The sequence below is a fragment of the Sus scrofa genome, chromosome 8 (genome assembly GCF_054392235.1).
Source record: "Sus scrofa isolate SSC_HxYL_T2T_F1_AM1 chromosome 8, Sscrofa_HxYL_maternal_Yorkshire_Landrace_v2.0, whole genome shotgun sequence".
NCBI classification, from domain to species: Eukaryota; Metazoa; Chordata; class Mammalia; order Artiodactyla; family Suidae; genus Sus; species Sus scrofa.
In genome coordinates this window covers 132,884,569-132,905,276 of record NC_139390.1, presented here as the reverse complement: position 1 = coordinate 132,905,276, position 20,708 = coordinate 132,884,569, and the positions used below count along the sequence as shown (strand labels likewise).

At 36.8% G+C, this 20,708-nt stretch overlaps 1 protein-coding gene across 7 annotated transcripts in view; it reads left to right on the top strand.

Moving 5' to 3' along the window:
* Window positions 1-20,708, top strand: part of GRID2 (glutamate ionotropic receptor delta type subunit 2) — a 1,344,144-nt gene that overhangs the window by 688,606 nt on the left and 634,830 nt on the right. For 6 of the 7 annotated variants that reach the window (XM_084973393.1, XM_084973394.1, XM_084973395.1 and 3 more), the window contains one exon: window positions 6,341-6,546. In XM_084973393.1, coding sequence (XP_084829519.1) covers window positions 6,341-6,546 — 206 coding nt within the window. Of the gene's footprint in view, window positions 1-6,187; window positions 6,547-20,708 lie in introns of all 7 variants that reach the window. The other variant, XM_084973396.1, reaches the window with a different exon arrangement.

Genomic DNA, 20,708 nt, shown 5'->3' with positions numbered 1-20,708 from the left:
AAAGATATTACCTAGATCAACTTTTAGTCTTAAGTATAATTTTTTGTTTTCCATTTTTACATAGAAAAAGACAGCAGAAGAAAATTAAGAAAAGTGAGACTTTTTTGACTGGATTAATAAAGTCCTATAATGAAAGTATAAATTGCATTGAAATTTGCAGTTGACAAACTGCTTTAATATTTCATACACCTTATTTCCATTTATTAGAATAACCTAGTAATTAGGTGATATAATTTTATATTTGCATGCATAAGATGTGGTTAGTTGTTTCTTTTCCTAAGCTTCCATTCCTTTGTTATATTTCTTTAATTGGCATTAATCACATTAAAGCAGTTACTTGTTTACATTTTATTCCCTCCACCAAACTGGATGTACCTCAAGAACAGGAATTGTGCCTGCAACTTCATTACCAAACTAACAGATACTTATCAAAAGACTAGGTAACAGTCAGTACCCTTTCTCCTGCAAGTGGCAGAAGCTCATTTCTAACTAGGTAAACAGAAAAAGTAATTTTTTTTTTTTTTTGACTGGCTTGTGTAGTTGGGAAGTCTAAAAATTAGTTAGCTTGTTTCTGTTTCACTTCACTTATTGGCTGCATTCTCAGTTTCTCACTAAATACTCTGGCTCTTGCAGTTCTAAAACTGCACCATTACAACTTGTAGATAAAAGAAAGACCTTTTTTTTTTTTTTCATTATCCAGATATCAAATTTCAATCTTTGTTTGAACCCTTGACTATGTGCGAACTAATTACTTAGGCCAAAGACGTGGAGAGCTTAAGCTGACCACCCTGGGAAACTGGACCATCCTGCAATGAGTGGAGGGGGTTGAGCACATGTGGAGCAGAGATGTGTCTGGGTTTGCTTCTTAAGTGAAAAATGAGGTTTTGTCATTTGAATAAAGGAGAATAAATATTGGGAAGGTAAAATCAGCAGACATCAACACCTGTGAAATTGGTTAAGGTCACATGGCTCTGTGGGTAGCAAAGTAAGGATCCAAACCTGGTTTTCTGACATCAAGTATAGTGTGTTTTCCTCTACATAAAAAGTCATATTAGGAGTTCCCATCATGGCTCAGCAGAAGTGAATCGGACTAGAATCCATGAGGACGCAGGTTCCATCCCTGACATCGCTCAGTGGGTTAAGGATCCAGTGTTGCCATGAGCTGTGGTGTAGATCTTAGATGTGGCTTGGATCCTGCATTGCTGTGGCTGTAGTGTAGGCTGCCAGCTACAGCTCCAATTTGACCCCTAGCCTGGGAACCTCCATGTGCCGCAGGTACAGCTTTTAAAAGACAAGAGACAAAAAGGAAAGAAAAGAAAGAAAGATACAGTACTGACTAAAAAGGACTTATCAGGACTTCTCGTGTCAAATGACCCTGAAAATCAAAAGAGTAACCTTTGACTCCATAAATAGAAGGAAAAGCTCCAGATGCATTCTGTCCTATGCCACCCAAATGCCCTCAGCTGCAGAGAGCCCTGGACCAAAGTTCATGTGGACTTATAAAGCCCCTCCTGCCAGCCCTTACGTGGAGGAATCTGAAGGCCATGCCACTGCCGGTGCTCTGTGCAGTCCTCTACTGAGCCGGTATCACAGCTCCCTCTTTGCTGATCCTGTTCCCTTCCCCGGTTACACAGTGTCATCTCCGAGAGCAGCCTCTAAGCAGATTTCCACCCTTCAATCTCTATCTCAGAGGCCACTTCCCTGGGAAACCAATCTTCTTTCTTGGGCCTAAAAAACAACTAGAGTGAGTCTAAATAACAAGGGAAAGTAATCAAAGGTTATCAGGAAAGATATTTATATAAGTTTTTAAATATTTTTATTTTAAATATTTATTTAATAAGATGTAATATACAATACTAGTTAATATGTGAATATCTATACCTTCTTTTATCGTGTGGATAGAAAAATAATCATTAAGAGCTGTGGCTAGACTTGTTCAGGTTTTCCAGTAACTACCCTTAAGGGAAGCAAGCAGATGAGACCAAGAGACCGTGACCTAGGCAGTGTGCAGAATATTTTGGATACGTACCTTTACATGTTTGGGATCCATAATTTTCATGATTTTCTTGGAGGAGTCTGTGACAGAAAGTTAAAAAATTGGAGCTTTGGTTCCCAAACCAGTTTCTTAAAAATCATTCAGCGGCTAATTTTTGGATTTTATCATGAGTGTTTTTGATTCCATAGGAGTGGGGTGGGGCTCAGAAATCTTCCTTTTGGACAGGTTCTCTGAATGCTTCTAAAATAAAATTCGGTGGACCACAATTTGAAAACTGCCAGCCAAAGGCCTAAGCCATACTTCTCTATTAGTTTTCAATTGCTGGTGTAACAAAGGATCACAAATTTAGAGGCTTAAACAATACAAATTATTACTTTACAGTTCTGTAGGTTAGACATCTGCTGACATGGGATCCAATGGGCTAAAATCAAGATGTGAGCAAGGCTGTGTTTTGTTTTTTATTTTCTTCAGGTTCTTGGGGAGAACCCATTCTCCCATTCTCTTCCCTTTCCCAGAGACCATCCACATTTCTTCTCTCAAGGTCTCCTTCCTTCATCCTCAAAGCCAGCAGCATTCATTTCTGAATTTTCCTGAAAGTCTTCTCAGATCTCCCCCCGACTCTCCTCTTTTGCCTCCTTCTTTCAATTTTTAAAAATCTTATGATTACACTGGTCCCACCAGAGTAATAGGAGCTGTCTCCCTCTCTTAAGATGAGGTGGTCTGGAGCACTATCTCCTCTTTATGTAACCTAAATTATTCATAGATCCCAGGGGTTGGACTTGGGCATCTTTGGGATGTCATATTCTGCCTTCCACCAGTCCCTTTTTAGAGCTCAGGGAAAAAAGTCCCTTTTTTGTCCAGTCCTTTGTGTAATGACTTCCTTAATGAGCCTTCCATCACTTGCCACTATATAATTATCTGGTCAGTAGAATTAATAATCCCTGGGAACTCCTGAAACTAGTCCTTAACTTTCTGTTATGAATAAGTGACGTATAGTTGTACCCGCAACCCTGGAAGCTTTATGAAGTCAGACATCACTTCTTATCTCTTTAATTTCTTTAACCTGTAGCACTTTACTCTTTTTTTTTTTTTTTTTTTTTTTTTTTTTTTTTTTTTTTTTTTGCCAGCTAACAGGTTTACAGATAATGTGGCTGAATAATTGTGATGGCTGATCATGTTCACGAACTGACAGTCAAAGGCCCACTCTCTCTTTTAATGACTTTTTCACAGCACAGCTAATAGACAGTGTGATTCAGATTCTTCTCACGTCAAACTTAGAATTACTGTATATCATGAGTGTTTGGTGTTATTCTCGAATAAGGGAAACTATTATTGTTTATTTAATTCCTGCATTCCAAGGGTCCAAACATTATGCTTGCTCTTGTGGGTAGCTAGCCATCAGTAAATTTTAGGCAATTCTGTTCTATTGGTGGGGGGAGGAGTGGATGGTCCCTTAACGAGCAATTGTGAACTATTAACAATAATTGCACCTACCATGTGTTAGACCCTATACAGATTTCCCAGGCAGGCACACACACTACCACCCTCATTAAGTAATCTCTTAAGACATCTATAAGATAAGTACGTCTTCATTTACGGATTAGAAAATTTTTCAAAACTTTTACAATCACTTATCTAGGCAGTGATAGCCAGAATCGCAGACTAGGGAAGCAGAGGGATAATAGCAATCTTTTATCACATCACTTTTCTGGCCGAATACCAAAACATATAATTACTTAATTTCTGGTCAAACATAAAGGCTGAAAAAGATCATACTGTTTTAAATGAAGGGAAAATCACTTACAAGGTGAGTTTGAATCACACTATCTAAATCACGCTCAGACTGCTTTTTATTCTGCACACGTAGCCCATCATCTACTTAGTCAGATCCTCTGCTTAAAACTTTCAAGAGATTAAAGCTGTATTTAGGATAAAATCAAAATCTCTTTCTGTGTCTCCCCAGGATCCACAGGATCTGACCTTCTTTCTCCATACAGCTCCACCTCCCTCTAACCCTCCCCTTCACCAGCTGGGCTGCAGCCAAGTAGGATTCCTGTAGGTGCTTCAAACACAAGGTCTTCACAGCCCCGGGCATCTTCCGTGCTGCTGTTCTCTTATCCTGTCTGCCTGGACCATGTCTTCTCACCCTTTAGATCACAGTTTCACTACCAGTTTTTCTGGAGAAAACTTCCCGACTATTCCAACTGAAACAGGTCCTCCTCCCAGGCGGTCATGATCTACCAACACAGTCTCGTTTCCTTCCCAGGGCTTATCATGAATTTGACATATTCGTTTACTCGTTCATTGTCCGTTTCAGTGTGGGGAAGGTTATACTCACTGTTGTACTGTGAGCACACAGCATGGATTATTGTACTCAGCAATTTTTTGGAAACAATTTTTGTTTCTCAAAGTTAAAAGCATAAATGATCTAGAACTTTATGCTCTGGCCGGACTCTATTTTCTGAATATCTGTTTATTTCGATGTATTTTTTGGTTTTGTCTGTCTTATATCTGGGTGCACATTTAATTGATTCAAACAGAAACAACAGCTTACAATTCAGAAGCAAGGATCTGCTCTGAAACATATTTTAAAGACACATTGGTTCTGGGGGTGGGGCCCAGGCTTCTGCATTTTTAATAAGATTTTCAAGTGGTTCTGATTTACAAGCAAAAGTTGAGAAGGCCTGCTTGTGTGTGAACATAGTCCTGTTACATGTCTATCTGTAAAATTTCATCAGATCTAACCCTTTGTTTAATCCATGCTTGAATACCTTACATCCTTAGGAACTTTCTGACCTGGATATTTAATGAGTACCTAATACCTTTATTATTCCAGCTCTTTATCTCTTGTTCTGCTCTAGATGAGGCTTTGTTCTTTTTAAAAGTGCTGTGATGCTGACATCCTGGGCTTATAATTTAATTGGGAATAAGGTAGAATTTATACAGTTACCTGTTCAGAAGAGTTTGAGAGTCATCAGATAACTGGACATATAATACTTATAGTAATTATTTTAAAACAAAACTAACCATAAGAAGAAAGCACATCTTAAAATTATTATTATTAATTTGTAACTTCGTAAATGTAAACTTTGGATAGAAGCAAATGTTAGTTTCCAAGTTTGCGACGATTCGTTTTCTTATTCTATGGGCTTATATGTTGCTTTTTATTACTAATGTATTGAAAAACACATGACCTTATTGTTATCCTTCAGTGGTAAATTTTACGTGTGTGCAGTCATGTACATTTAGGAACTTCGAGATATAATCCATTAGTAATAAATAACCTAAAATTCCTTTCACTTCTCATCTTCCATCTTCGGCTAGTTGTTTTTCTTCTTTTTTCCTTGTTAACACTTTATGTAATGGGCATATACTGAAAAAATGTACTTTATAGTCAAAGCAAATCTGCTATATTAAGATAATATTGTGCAGGGTACATTTTCCAATCATATTTATCAATGTTTAGATCCCTTCTTCAACAAACAGCCAATGTGGCGCTAGAAAAATATACACATATATTTGTAACATTTCAGAGACTTGTTGTTACTTAAATATACAAAGCACAAATTTATAAACACTTTCTCTAGACTGTATTTTACCCTCTTTCTATGAAATGAACACTTTTTTAAATTTGATTATCTTTCAGAAATTTGCTAATTTTGGAATGGGTATGTGAATATTTTGTTAAACTTTATGTTTTATGCATAAAATACATTCCCCATGTTCCTGAAAAAAAAGGAAATCTCTAACTAGATTTGAGCTAAGGAGGTCATACCCATAAAATTGTCAAAAATCCAGCTGTTTCATTTGTGGCCTAAATGACCTGAGACCCATTGAAGGTAACATCTCAAATCTCTCTTTAGGTTGAAAATGCCAAGTTTAATGACATTGTTGCCCATTTTAAGAAATGGTAGTCATCTTGATTCTGGTTTATCAGCCATTAATGATATTCATGTTTTTCCTGGGGTTAATATCACTCTATCACTCTTTAATGCTGAGGAAAAATGAGGAATGTACTTTCCCCTCTCACCTTTCTTTTAAGGAAGCAAGGCTCTTCCCCACCCATTTCCCTCCACCTTGTTCTAACATGTTCCAAAGGTGAGATAATTAAGAATGCTCAGTTGGAGAGTCCTTCATTTAAAAAATAATGATCCCTGTATTTTTCACATAAACACATTAAATCATACTCAGCCTTAAACACATTTGAGAGTTTCTTCAGCTACTCAATTAATAGTTTTAGACATCCTACAATATTGAACAATAAACTATTCTGATAGAAGCACTATAGCGTTTATCTCCCTTCTGTGTTATAATTCATATTTCGATGGGCTTTTGATGTTCTAGATATCCGTGGAATACAGGAGTTTCTGGACAAAGTGTCTCAGCAGGGGATGGATGTTGCACTTCAGAAGGTAGAAAACAACATCAATAAGATGATCACCACACTCTTTGATACCATGAGGATAGAGGAATTGAATCGCTATCGAGACACTCTTAGGCGAGCCATCCTAGTTATGAATCCTGCCACAGCCAAATCCTTCATTACTGAGGTAAGTAAGAGTTGTCATGGGCTGGGAATAAAGTGTAAAAATTAAATGCTTTGGAATAAACCCCACAGAGGAGATGAAAACGAAGAGCATTGCATTGTAGTAACTACACAACTCTCATTAGCGCGAATTGAGATAGCACGGTGAATTCCTTGCTCGTCGCATTTACCCGGTACCATCCAGTCAATTGCTAAGAATGCTTTGTATTTATAGATATTTAGGCGCATAGCCAAGTTGACTTTAAGAAATCTTATGGGGATTTAAAAGTGCTGTTTACCTGAATGGATTTTAATAAGTTGTCTAACACTTAAAACGTTTATGCAAGATAAAATGTTACTTCTGAGGAAAGTCGCCTAAACATGATTACTTTTACAAAAACATATTACCAATATTACCGTACTTCTGCTCTGTAAACTCTCCCAAGACAAATAGTTAAAACTGTCTAAAACTCTGCAAAATGATGACCGCTATACATCTTATGCTGGATCCTAAAAGTTTTAATTGTATTGGTTCATTTGGCTAGAAGCTCTGAAACTTTGTGAAAATACAATTAGGATTTTTTTTTTTGAACTCTCTATTCTAAAATCTTTTCTGTTACCTTATGAAAGCTTATTATCAAGTCATTTTTGCCTTACTTCACATTTTTTAATTTTATATAGTACCAGGACTGGTCATGACATTTACATACTTTCAGATGAGTTTTATTATTAGTTTAAAATTTTTGCATGAATTTATTTAACTAATACCTTTTTCTTCACTTCTCATTATGCTTACTTTAGCTCCCAAATTACTGCTGTAAAGTCTCCAAATTAGGAATGTGTTAGAAGTTCTTTGACACTCTATAATGTGTGGTATCTTGAAGTAGAATATAAATCACTAAGAAGAATAAAACTTTTGGAACCATATCAGTAATACATTTTTAAAATAGAAAACTTTTGCTATGCAGTTTAAGGACAAATATAAAGCTTTTACCTTTCCAAGTCTAGCAAATGACTTGAAGAGTCTCATTGAACCACTGGATTTTTCCCCAGTAGAATACTTCCAGTTTTACAGGAGTTTGTTCTTTCCTTCAAGAAACACAAAATCTGCTAGAAAATTGAAGGGAAATATACAAAAGCATGTAATATAAATTAGAATATTAAAATTATAATAAGTAAAGTTGAAGCCTCTGTAGTCATTTGGTAGGAAAGATCAGAGAGAGCTTCATTGAAAAGGGGCATTTGAACTAGACTTGGTAGGAATTTCCAAAAAAGAAATAGGATTTAAAAGATAAGTACTGGTCCATCTCAGCCACTTTCTGGTCACATGATATCAACAAGTTATTTAACATTTTTGAGCCCACATTTTGTCATCAGTAAAGTGGAATAATTGTTGATTTTAACATAGTATATTTGTAATGCAGATTAATGAGGTATAATAAGCCTTAAAGGGATGGTTGGGGGGCTGGCAGGTGGCACCTAGTAGATGCTTAAGAAATGGTAACTTCTAGATCACTTTTTCCAGCACAGAGCACATACCTAACATGTAGCATATGCTATGGCCCCATCCGTGACTCTGAACTTTGATACTTGTAATAATCTACTGCTTCCATCTTTTTTTGCAAATGCTTAAGAATCTGTGTTTGTGATTGTCCTAAGAGACTTATCTCCCTTTATTTACCAGTCATCATTTCTTCCCTGACTCACTTTGCTTTTCTGATTTTATGTCTCTAAATTATAAGCCAAGTTTATTTTTCAGCTCCAAGCAGTGAGTAGGGATGACAGAAAGAAAGTGAACCCACCCCCTCTTCCCCATCCTCAGCCGGCTATACTCTTCTCTGACCTGTGCAGTGGTTCCTCTTGCTTAACTGGCTGGTGTCAGACACTTCACAGCTTGCTTCTGCTCTCCCAAGAGTTATAGGAGCATTTGCCCACTTAGAGAGTAGGCTGACCCCTTAAGTTCTAGATGCAGTTCATTCAAAAGGCAAGCAGCACCAAATTCAAAAGGCAAGCGGCTCCAGAAGTCTGGAGACACAGGATAGTTCCTGAATTAGAGGATCACTTAGTCTAGTGGAGGAGGCAAGTGGGTAACTAAATAATAAACTGTGAAAGAAAAAGACAGTAGTAACAATGAGTAAATGGAGCTCTGGAACCCTATAGGAGAACTGACTAACTGCAGAAACTTTGGCTGGCGTCAGGAAGGTTTCACAGAGAATTTCCTTTACCAAAATCCTGCAAAATGAATAAAAATATATTAGGGAGAGGATGCGCTTTCTCTCTCTAGTTATTCTTTTCCGAAATACTTTATTTATTTATTCTTTGCTTTTTCGGGCCATACCTGTGGCATAGGGAGTTTCCCAGGGTAGGGGTCAAATCAGAGCTGCAGCTGCCGGCCTGTACCCCAGCCACACAGGATCCGAGACATCTGCGACATATACCACAGCTTATGGCAACACTAGATCCTTAACCCACTGAACAAAGCCAGGGATCGAATCCGCATCCTCATGGATACTAGTCAGGTTTGTTACCACTGAGCCACAACGGGAATTCCAGAAATACTTAATATTAATGTTTAAAATTCAATTGATATTTACTTTTAGAATTCTCTATGCATTCACTTGGTTCAAAATTTAAAAGGTCTAAAAGGATAACCTGTTATTGTTCCTTAAGGATCTGATTTTCTTTTTAGGAGGCAAAGTGTCTCATGTAGCATTACAGGTATATTAGCTACACATATACATATATATAAGCAGATATACATGCACACATGCATCTAACTCTTCCTTACACAAGAGTGGTGAATTTGTGCTGTGGTGCTATGCCTGGATTTTTGTTATTTAGTAATGTCTAGAAGCTCATTCCAGGAGTTCCCGTCGTGGCGCAGTGGTTAACAAATCCGACTAGGAACCATGAGGTTCGGGTTCGGTCCTTGCCCTTGCTCAGTGGGTTAATGATCCGGCGTTGCTGTGAGCTGTGGTGTAGGTTGCAGACGCGGCTCAGATCCTGTGTTGCTGTGGCTCTGGCGTAGGCCAGAGGCTACACCTCCGATTAGACCCCTAGCCTGGGAACCTCCATATGCCGCAGGAGCGGCCCAAGAAATAGCAAAAAAAGACAAAAAGAAAAAAAAAGAAGCTCATTCCAGTGGGAAGTATGAAGTGTTCCTTGTAACTTTTAATAGCTGAATAATATTTCATTGACATATAGAGTCACTCTTAGCTTTTTAGTTTTGCTATTTTTATTTACTCTGGTGAGTATTACAAGTTGATTTATTATTTTGTCTCTTTTTTCCTTTCTGATAAGATAGATAAAGATTTAGTTCATTTACTTCACCAATGCTCACACCTCTTCTCAACATAACACACTTTTAAATGCCTCTAAATAACAGCTGTACCTTCACTTCTGTTCTATCTGCTGCAGAGAATACAAGGTCCCTTAAGGTTCTTTCCGCATTTTTCTGCTCTTCTACCTCCCAGCTTCCACAATCCACTGCTTTACTTTTATACTGGTTATGTTAGAGTATATTTCCTGCTCTGTATCTAGAGGTAAATCTTTTGTGTCTTTCAGGTTGGTTCTATAGACTGGAAATCTATGAATGTACTTATTATATTTTTATCAGTATAAATATTTTGCACTGCATAAAAAAAGTTGTAAGATATGATTATGTGGAGTTTTTTTCTCACTGAACTTCAAGATTTTTTTTGAGTTATTACTTTGCTTACTTTGTTCTTTATTTTTATCTTTGTTAATTACATAAATTCTAAATCCCTGTCTTTAGTAGCAAATCTCCAAAATCCCTGTTTCCTGCCTGCAGCCTCCCCTCCCAGAGCACTTGCTCTCCTGTCCTATTTATGGCATTTTCTTCATCACTCATTTGGGTCAGATCCATGAATTTCTGGATCCCATATCCTCTAGTTTCTTAGTTTCCTGTTTTGCAAGAGAATACACTCAAGTAAATTCCTATGAAAGGATATATGGAAAGTAGAAATTTTTTATTTATGAGATTATTTTATTCATTTATAAAAATGTATTTACTCTAACTTCCTCCTTCATGAATAAGGTGGTTGGTTATAAATCCCTAGGTTAAAAATCATTTGGTGTTCGCTTGTGGCTAAGTGGGTTAAAAATCAGGCATTGTCAATTGTAGCAGCTTGGGTCACTTCTGTGGCATGGGTTTGATCCCTGGCCTGGGAACTTCATGCCATGGGCATGACCAAAATAAAAATAAACAAATGAATAAATAATAAAAATTATTTACCTTAGACCATCAGTAGTGTTAATTTATCTGGCACTCATCTGACAGCTGATAAGAAATTCAGTGGATGTCTGATCCTTATTTATTTGAAGGTGGTTTATTTTTTGCACCTTAAATCTTTTAGGAACTTTATCTTCAATGTTTTTAAAATTTCATGATTCACTTTGAAACTAATACAACATTGTAAATCAACTATACCCCAATAAAATTAAATTTTAAAAGTAAATTAAAAAAATAAAATTTCACAATTATGTTTCTGTGTTACAACCCATTTGACTCCATGTTGGGTGAGCCTTTTCTTCTCTTAACAAATAAAATATTTAATTTCTCAAAATTTACTGATAATTTTTTATAATTATTTTTATTTTTTCCACTATAGCTGGTTTAAAGTATTCTGTCAATTTTCTCTTGTACAGCAAGGTGACACAGTCACACATACATGTATACATTCTTTTTTCTCACATTATCATGCTCCATCATAAGTGACTAGATATAGTTCCCAGTGCTATACAGCAGGATCTCCTTGTGTCTCCATTCCAAAGGCAATACTTTGCATCTATTAACCCCAAATTCCCATCCATCCCACTCCCTCCCTGTCCCCCTTGGCAACCACAAATCTGTTCTCCATGTCCATGATTTTCTTTTCTGTGGAAAGGTTCATTTGTGCCATATATTAGATTCCAAATATAAGTGATATCCTATGGTATTTGTCTTTCTCTTTCTGACTTACTTCACTTAGTATGAGAATCTCTAGTTCCATCCATGTTGCTGCAAGTGGCATTATTTTGTTCTTTTTTATGACTGAGTAGTATTGCATTGCAGGTTCTCCTACTTTCATAAGTTATTTCTGTCTTTTCTAAGCTAATGCTTTTCTTGTTTTATCTTGGTATTTTTCACATTGCAGTTGTTTTTAAATGTTTCATGATCCTAGATTGACGTTAGTATTTAAGAATGAATCAACGAGTTGATTAAAAGCTATGCATACAAAGACGGGTTTTTGGCTTGCCCAAAAGCGTCCATTTAGATTGAGTAAATGGGATTCTGTTGTTTTACTGAAGATAATGCTAGATTTTCTATGTGTGTTTATGTATGGTCTTTCTTCTAGGATAATAATACCAATGTATTGATTAATTAATTACTTAATTTTGCAAAAGAATGAATGACAAGGATGTTTTGCACAGACGAGGAGTGCAGTCTGTACACTTTATTTGCTGATTCTGTATTCTGAATTCACTCACTAAAATTTATTTGAGGAGTTCCCGTCATGGCCCAGTGGTTAACGAATCCAACTAGGAACCATGAGGTTGCAGGTTCAATCCCTGGCCTCACTCAATGGGTTGAGGATCCGGTGTTGCCCTGAGCTGTGGTGTTGCTGTGAGCTGTGGTGTAGGTCACAGACACAGCTTGGATCCCGCATTGCTGAGGCTCTGGCATAGGCTGGCAGCTACAGCTCCAGTTGGACCCCTAGCCTGGGAACTTCCACAATGCCATGGGTACAGCCCTAGAAAAGACAAAAAAAAAAAAAAAAAAAAAAAAAGGCAAAGATAATGTATTTGAAACTCCCAAATCAATATTAGAGATGCTTTCACAGTCACTCACAGAAATTTGCAGAACTGTGGGAATTTTGAGTTGACCAGTAAGCTCATATTATCAGCTAAGGTCAAATAAATCTTTGTTCTGCATGCTTGTTTCAGCTTTTATACTGTATAAAGTTTTTTTTTTTTTACAGTCTATTTAGTGCCATTTGTGCATTTTTGCAAAATGGCACTAAGTAGACACAGTGTCCAGTGTTCCTGAGAACAAGAAGGCTGTGGTGTGTTTTCCTAAAAAAAAATGCTTATGTCAGATAAGTTTCATTTGGGCATGAGTTGTACTGCCATTGGCCGTGAATTTATTTATTTATTTATTTTTTCCCACTGTACAGCAAGGGGATCAAGTTATCCTTACATGTATACATTACAATTACATTTTTTCCCCCACCCTTTGTTCTGTTGCAACGTGAGTATCTAGACAAAGTTCTCAATGCTACTCAGCAGGATCTCCTTGTAAATCTATTCTAAGTTGTATCTGATAAACCCAAGCTCCCAATCCCTCCCACTCCCTCCCCCTCCCATCAGGCAGCCACAAGTCTTTTCTCCAAGTCCATGAGCCATGAATTTAATGCTAATGAATCAACATGGTTTGTTTGAAAGTTTGTGTCCTTCTAAAGTTGTGTGTTGAAATCCATGCACAATGTGTGGTCTCAGGAGGTGGAACCTTTGAAAGGTGCTTAATTTATGAGGGTGGAGCCCTTGTGAATGGGATTAGTGCTATTCTAAATGCTAAACAGACCCACCTCTTCTACCAGGTAAAAATAAAAGAGGAGATCTTCAGTTGGAAGAGGGTCCTTAGCCAACTGTGCTGGCACCCTGATCCTGGAATTCCAGCCTCCAGAACTATGAGAAATATGTTTCAGTTGTTTATAAACCACCTAATCTGGTGTCTTTTGTTATAGCAACTAGAATGGCCTAAGACACAGCAATAGATAGTATATAAGGTGACTTGAAATAGAAACATGCATAAAACAGGAGTTCCCGTCGTGGCGCAGTGGTTAACGAATCCGACTAGGAACCAGGAGGTCGCAGGTTCGGTCCCTGCCCTTGCTCAGTGGGTTAATGATCTGGCGTTGCCGTGAGCTGTGGTGTAGGTTGCAGACGCGGCTCGGATCCCACGTTGCTGTGGCTCTGGCATAGGCTGGTGGCTACGGCTCCGATTAGACCCCTAGCCTGGGAACCTCCATATGCCGCGGGAGCGGCCCAAGAAATAGCAAAAAGACCAAAAAAATAAATAAATAAATAAAACAGGAGGCTTGCAAGACCCAAACTCTCTATAACCCCTCAGAACAACAGGTCAGTGTTTACTAATGCAGTGTTCACAGAAATTTATAGAACATAACGGTACTCCTGTACTTTTTAGTTCCCCACTTCCTTCCCACTGGCCCTTTGGCTTGGTATTTCCAAGCATCAAAATTTCTAGGACTTGGCAGGAGACAGTCCTCTGCTCAGTTGCTGCCCCTTAGGATGATTTCTTCTCTCCCAGGCTCATGAGATAGCACTACTTCATCGATCTTCTTTTTTCAGTCATTTATTTAAAAAGACTTTTCTGATGGCTTCTGTCTCTTTCTCCTCATGGTTGTTAGTGTCTAAGCTGTTCAGTCCCTTATGTTTTACTGAGGTTTGGGGGGTGATTCCCTTTGACTTTTCTTCAGTTGGAAGTGCCAGGATGTTCTTTCAAATTTTTAGACATTAACAGACAGAAGATACCTTAAAGAACCAAGGTTATAATTTTTTTTGGAGAAATAATATATCTAGAAATATGTATTTCCAGATTTGGAAAGTACAACATGTAACATTTTGTCCAAGTTCCAAATTTACAGTTGAAGAAATTCAAGGCCTCCTAAGATCTAATCAATATTATTCTCTAGCTTCCTCCAGTGCTGTTCAGCATTTTTGCAGCTGGTGCTGATAGTGGATGATGGGGACCATCACAGTTTGAAATGGGTAAAGGAAGTCGTCAGCAGGCAAAGGGGCACATGATTGTCAAGTCCTAAGAGATATAGAAATGACAGTGGATGACATGATGGGTAGAGAGGCAAATAAATCCAGAAAGAAACTGATGGATTGGAATAATGGGAAAGGCATAGGAACTAAAGATTATGATGAGGTCAAAGAGACAGACAGGTGCAGTAAGCACTGAAGAGAGGGAGAGGTGGAAGGGAGAAATCCTGGCCAAAGAGCTCCCACCTTCACTCTTCCTCTATTTTATAAGTTGACATAGAAAGTTGTTGAAATATTCAAGAGAAATATTCACTTAAAAGTCAAAGGAAGGAGTTCTCAAAAAAAAGAAATTTCTCTCTTAGCATTGTCATTTAATTGCTGAGGTGGAAAATGAGCATATCAATTCTGTTTGCATCTTTTTTCCATCCCTGAAGCAATTATGTGGCATTGAGTTAATTATGCTCTCTTTGAAGTCTTAGAAATTTAATATATTAATGTCTACAGTTAGTGCTCCACCTCTCATTCAAGATTTCAAAGCTTTAAGAAAAACACTGCAGTTATGTGCAGCTGAGGAAATCAACCTGCTGTGATATCCTTGGAAAATTGTTATCACAGTGTACCTATAAGTGTCCTTGAAATGAATACGGTGAAACAGGAGTGCTCATGTGGTTTGATTTAAATACGAATTGGGATGATATTTTGAAAAGCAGTATTTTTCATATAGGAAAAATGTTTCATTTGATACTATTAAGGTTAATAAACCCTTTCCAGAAGGATACATGTATTAGAACTTTTTGGTCATAACTACTAGTTTTCAGGTTTAAGAAGAAAAATCAAATATTTGAAAATAAGTTTTATTACTTATGTGGTAATTAATATCATTTCCTACTTGCATTTTTTTCAAATTTTCAGAAAGGAACCCTACTGTTACACGAAATCCGTTTACTCTTTAATAAGAAAACTGTATTATCTTTTATTCTTTAAACATACTTTATGAAATAGTTTTCCTTCCATTGTACTGTATTCCAGAGAACTTTGATCCTGTCAAACAAGAAAAAGGACAAAGTTACTTACTTCAAATATGTAAGCAGTGTGCCAGAAATACGCCTTTAGGAAGGATTATAAAACAAGTGAAATTATATTGTCTCAAGGGATATAGAAAGGTTTCTAGTCATCAAAAAGTACCCTGAATATTCAAATTACTGTGATAGCTATTTAATAGCTATTCAAATCAACCAAGTTTTACCAAAAAAAATTATTTGGAGGCATTACAGTTGTACAGTTACAGTCCAGTTTTTACGATGAGGCAAATCTAGTGATATTAGAAAAAGGAACATATAACTATAATTTTTCCTGAAATATATCCATTGCATGAAAGTCTTTCTAATACTGTATTCAGAGATGATTTCTATGCATTTTTAAAAGTACAGTATTTATTGAAATATAATGTACATAATTATATACATATAACTTTACAACTCAACAAATTTCCATGAAACTGTATCCAGTTCAAGAGACAGAACTGAGCTAGCACACCCGGATGCCCCTCCCAGTCACCACCTGTTATAACCTCCTATATGTATAGCCATAATCCTGACTTCTAACTTAATCAACTAGTTAAGATTTATATTAAACTCTATGTGAATAGAAACATACTGTATATACTCTTTTGTCTGTTCTCTTTTGCTCAACATTATGTTTATGTGATTTATTCATGACGAAATATTTAGTTTATTCACTTTGATTACTCCAAAGTATTTCATTTGTTGCATGAATATCCATGGTTTACATAACTTATTGATGATTTTTCCAGTTTTGTCTATTACAAATTGTATTTCTGTTCATGTATTTTTTCTGTATTTATGTATTTTTATTGGTGGTATACCTGGGAATGAAATTTCTAGCTCAAAAATATGTATGCATAAGGTATGTTATGTATTAATGCCAGCTGATACAGCCAGTTTTCCAAAATGTTTACACCAGTTTGGACTCCTCTTGGTAGCAAGCACAAGGATTTCAATTTTTCACTTTCTCATCAACATTTAATATTTTCTGCCTTCTTCATTTTATTTATTCTGGTGGATATGCATCAGATTGCAATTTAGCTCTTAATTTGTTTTTCCTGATGGATAATTTTTTGCATATTTATCAGCTTTTTTATATTTTCTTTACACAGTGCCTATTCAAGTCATTTTACTTTTTTTTCCCCCCTCTCAATTTGTAGGAGTTTTACCTATATTGAGGATAAGAGCCCATTGCCCAATGTATTTTAAATACTTTCTCCTATTGTTTGTCTTTCCACTCTATAAATGGTGAATTTTAATGAATACAAGTTCATATTTGGGGAGTTCCCAATGTGGCTTAGTGGAAATGAATCTGACTAGCATCCATGAGGATGCAGGTTTGATCCCTGGCCTTGCTCAGTGGGTTAAGGATCTTGCATTGCCGTGAGCCGTGGTCTAAGTCACAGACATGCCTTGGATCCCATGTTGCTATTGCTATGGCATAGGCTGTCAGCTACAGCTCCAACTTAACCCCTAGCCTGGGAACCTCCATATACTGTGGGTGTGGCCCTAAAGAGACCAAAAAAAAAAAAAAAAGAAAAGAAAAAGTTCATATTTGTATTGTGGTCCCTTATTGATTTGCTTTCATTATAGATAGTGCTTTTTTTGTCTTTTTTTAAGAGAAAGTTTCCTATTCTAAGATCATGAAGACATACTCCTATTTTTTTTTTCCCAGAAATTTTGTTTTATCATTTACATTTAAATCTTAAGTTCATCTGAAATTGGCTGTTTCATATGCTAGGTCGTAGAGAGGTAGAGCAACATTTATTTTTCACGTGGTGTTGGCTATTCATTTCAACACAGCATCAGTATACCTGAATGGAAAAGAATGTTAGATGTTTCCACCACCAGTGAATAAAAAGAGTTCATTGCTGCATTCGGGAGTATAAGGCTATTTACTACTCCTATACAGCATCTTGTATCTATATCATTTTTTTTTTCTCTCTAACATGAAGCAGATAATTTTAGAAGAGAATGAAAGGCACTACTGATGATTTCATTGGAATAAAAATCTATGATCCCATGATCACAAAAGTTAATGATACTGGTTTCTACACTAAAATAACTCTTTCCATGAGCTCAATAGGCACAGTCATCAGGTAGCTGCTAGTGGCCAGTCACTCAAAAATCCAATTGCTCTATATGGATATGATTTTTACACTGGCAAGGATTTCTAAGAGAAAAAAAAAAATTTACTCTAACTGGAGTTAAAAACAAATCCACCAAACTCTAGCAAAAACTGCTCATTGCTTACTTAATTTTTCTTATATTACAGTTAAGAATTACTAAACTGCTCTGAAATCTGAATTTTTACTTTAGCTCAAAATTGTATTGAACTTGAAAGGCAGCTCTGTTACTAGCCAAACTACAGCTTATTTTTTTTCTTTTTTCCAAATAAAGTTTCAACTTTATTTTACCTTCCACTAGACCAAAACTATGCCTGACAGATCTGGCTTCTGTTAATGAGGCCTGAAAGAGCATTAGGTTCTGCTTTTCTGTTTGGAGCTCTGTTTCACTCTCAGATGATTTCCCTAAATATGGGAACTAAGCCGAGAACTAGGTTCCAATGAGTCCAAAGTTCCAAATAAGGCAGATCCAACTTACCTCTTTCCTGTGACCACTGACTTGGGTATTGATATTGGTGGGCAGTTTGCTACTAATTTCTCCTAATAATCTAAAGATCACTTATCAATTTTTGCTTTCGCAACATCTAATTTGTTAGTTTTTCTTTTCTGTTAGGTTTTTGATGGGTTCAACATTTCCATTGTCTTCTATTGATTGAAACGAAGTTAAGCAAGAAACATAAGTGAAGGCTGTACTAGTTTGTGAAATAGAAAATTACAGTTGCCTCAACCTTCAAGACAGGGGAATTGAAATCCTTCTCTCATCCAGGATTCATTTATTCATTCGTTCAGACAATATCTTTAAAGCTATTCTGTGCAAGACAATATGGAACACTGTTGCTGGTCATACAATCATGAAAAGACATATGGGTCTAGTCTAGTCTCCAAGGAACAGACAGATTCATAAGGAAAATGTTGTAAATGTAAAATGTACAAAATAACAAACCAGAAAAAAAATAAACAGTTAAATTCCTCTTCTCAATTCCCAAAGAGAATTGAAAACAAAGAAAACAAAGTTTCTATGTAAAAACTGAGTAAGTTTGTAGAAAATGTATAAGATTGCCCAGACCAAGAAGTAAACCCAAATTTTCTCTGTTACTGAGAATTCTTGGCTACTTCAAGAAATTCTTACCAAAACTTAACTCTAGTATCATCAAAGCAGGTCTGGAATGTGAATGAATCAGAGAGTGATTAAATTTATATTGAGCTTTTCTCTCCATGAAGGTATATGGACAAAAGAGATTAGTTAAAATAGAGATTAGTTAAAATAGACTGAATGATAAATTTGAAGATGAGAGCTTGGCAGTATCTGTCTATCAGTGCCTAGAAGAGAAAGACCTGGAAGGCAAGGATGTGACTACATATAAAGTATTCTCTGTGCTATGCCAGGCACAATTTATCGGGCCTTACCATGGGCTGAGTGAAATAATTTCAAAATTATGCACCTCTCTGTTTTCACACATTCAGATATCCCATTCCGAATATCACCTTTTGAAGCTAGAAGAATGATGAGCCCCTGAATCTAAGCACTAGAGAGATTTGTTTGCTGCAGATAATTAGCAATTTAATTAATATGCCAGTTTCTAGTACATTTGCTTAGTATGAAAATGGCAAATACATACCACAAGTACCTTTTCTTTTCCATATCCAGAACAAAACGTGGATTGCTGTACTCTGTCCTGCTGTTCTAGGCAGCCATAGCAAATGGATCTTAGCACTGGAGTCTAACTCTATTTGCCAGCCTGGGTTAGTGTGAATCAGTGTCCCAGAACTTAATCAATTCCTTAAGTACTTACTGACAAAATCAATACTTTAGATTTGTAAAGGATCCAATTTTAAGGTATAACCACCCCTTGAAGCTGTGTTGAAAAGTTAGCAGGTATCCCTAGGTTACAATTCTATTCAGACTTTTTCTTACTGTAATGCAGATAAATAGGAGAGAAATAAGCTGTTTAGATAGAGAAAATTAAGTTCATTTGATTTTTCTAGCAAACTGTTTTTCATAGAATCTCCCAAACTGTAGCCTAAGATGATTCAAAGATTAAACTTCTGTGTGTACACTCAACCCTAAAATTATATGAACAATGGGTTCATTAATTTCATTTTTTGGGTGGGGGGCACACACACATGTGGCATATGGAAGTTCCCAGGCTAGGGGTCAAATCAGAGCTGCAACTGCCAGCCTACACCACAGCCATAGCAATACCAAATCCAAGCCACGTCTGAGACCTATACTGCAGCTCACAGCAACGCTGGATCCTTAGCCCACTGAGTGGGGCCAGAGATCAAACTTGCATCCTCATAGATTCTATTTGGGTTCATTATGCTAAAGCCACAGTGGGAACTCCCAGGTCCATAATTGTCAAATATGAATTACATAAATATGTGTATTACTTGATGCGGCAACCTTTAAGTCAATATTTGAAACCCATATTTAGCGTTTGGATTTAAGGCAATATGGTAGAAAAACATCCTTCCATAAATGAAGAAAAGCAGGCCTAAAGATCCTGAGGTAGAGATGTAAAATGAGCTGTGAGGGACAGGGGACACAAGCGAACAGAAGGAGGATTTGAGGATGCAAAGTCGGGAAGTAAGTTTGTACCAGATTGGTAGGTGAAAAACTTTGGATGTCAGACCTCAAGAAGAGGACAGGCAGCAAAGGCAGCATGAACCTGGGATTTGGACTCAGTTTGTACGTATCTAGCTGTGTGGTCCTGGCCAAGCCACGTAAAATCATTCAGCTTTATTTTCCTCATCTACGAAATGGAGTAATTCCTGGATCACAGAGTAATTGTGAAGGCTCTATTTGGTAATCTATATTCAATGTATAGGGTAGTGCTCACACCTAGTAAAAAATTAACAATGCTCCAGAACTATAGTGTAGGATAAAGAAGAAAACACAGGAGTTCACTCATGACTCAGGAGGTTAAGGATCCAGCATTGTCCCTGCTGTGGCTCAGGTTCAATCTCTGGCCCAGGAACTTCCACCTACTGTGGGTGCAACCAAAAAAAAAAAAAAGAGAGAGAGGAGGAAGAAAAAGAAAATGCAAATGATGTTAATAGAGTTGGGAATTGATGATTAGGTGTGTGAAATTAAGTTGAGATATGGGAGAGAGATGGCTCTTACGTTTTAAGACTGGATTTCACTGGCATTGATGTTATAAAATTAGAAATGTAGGAAAATGAACAGGTTTTGAGATAATATGATCAAT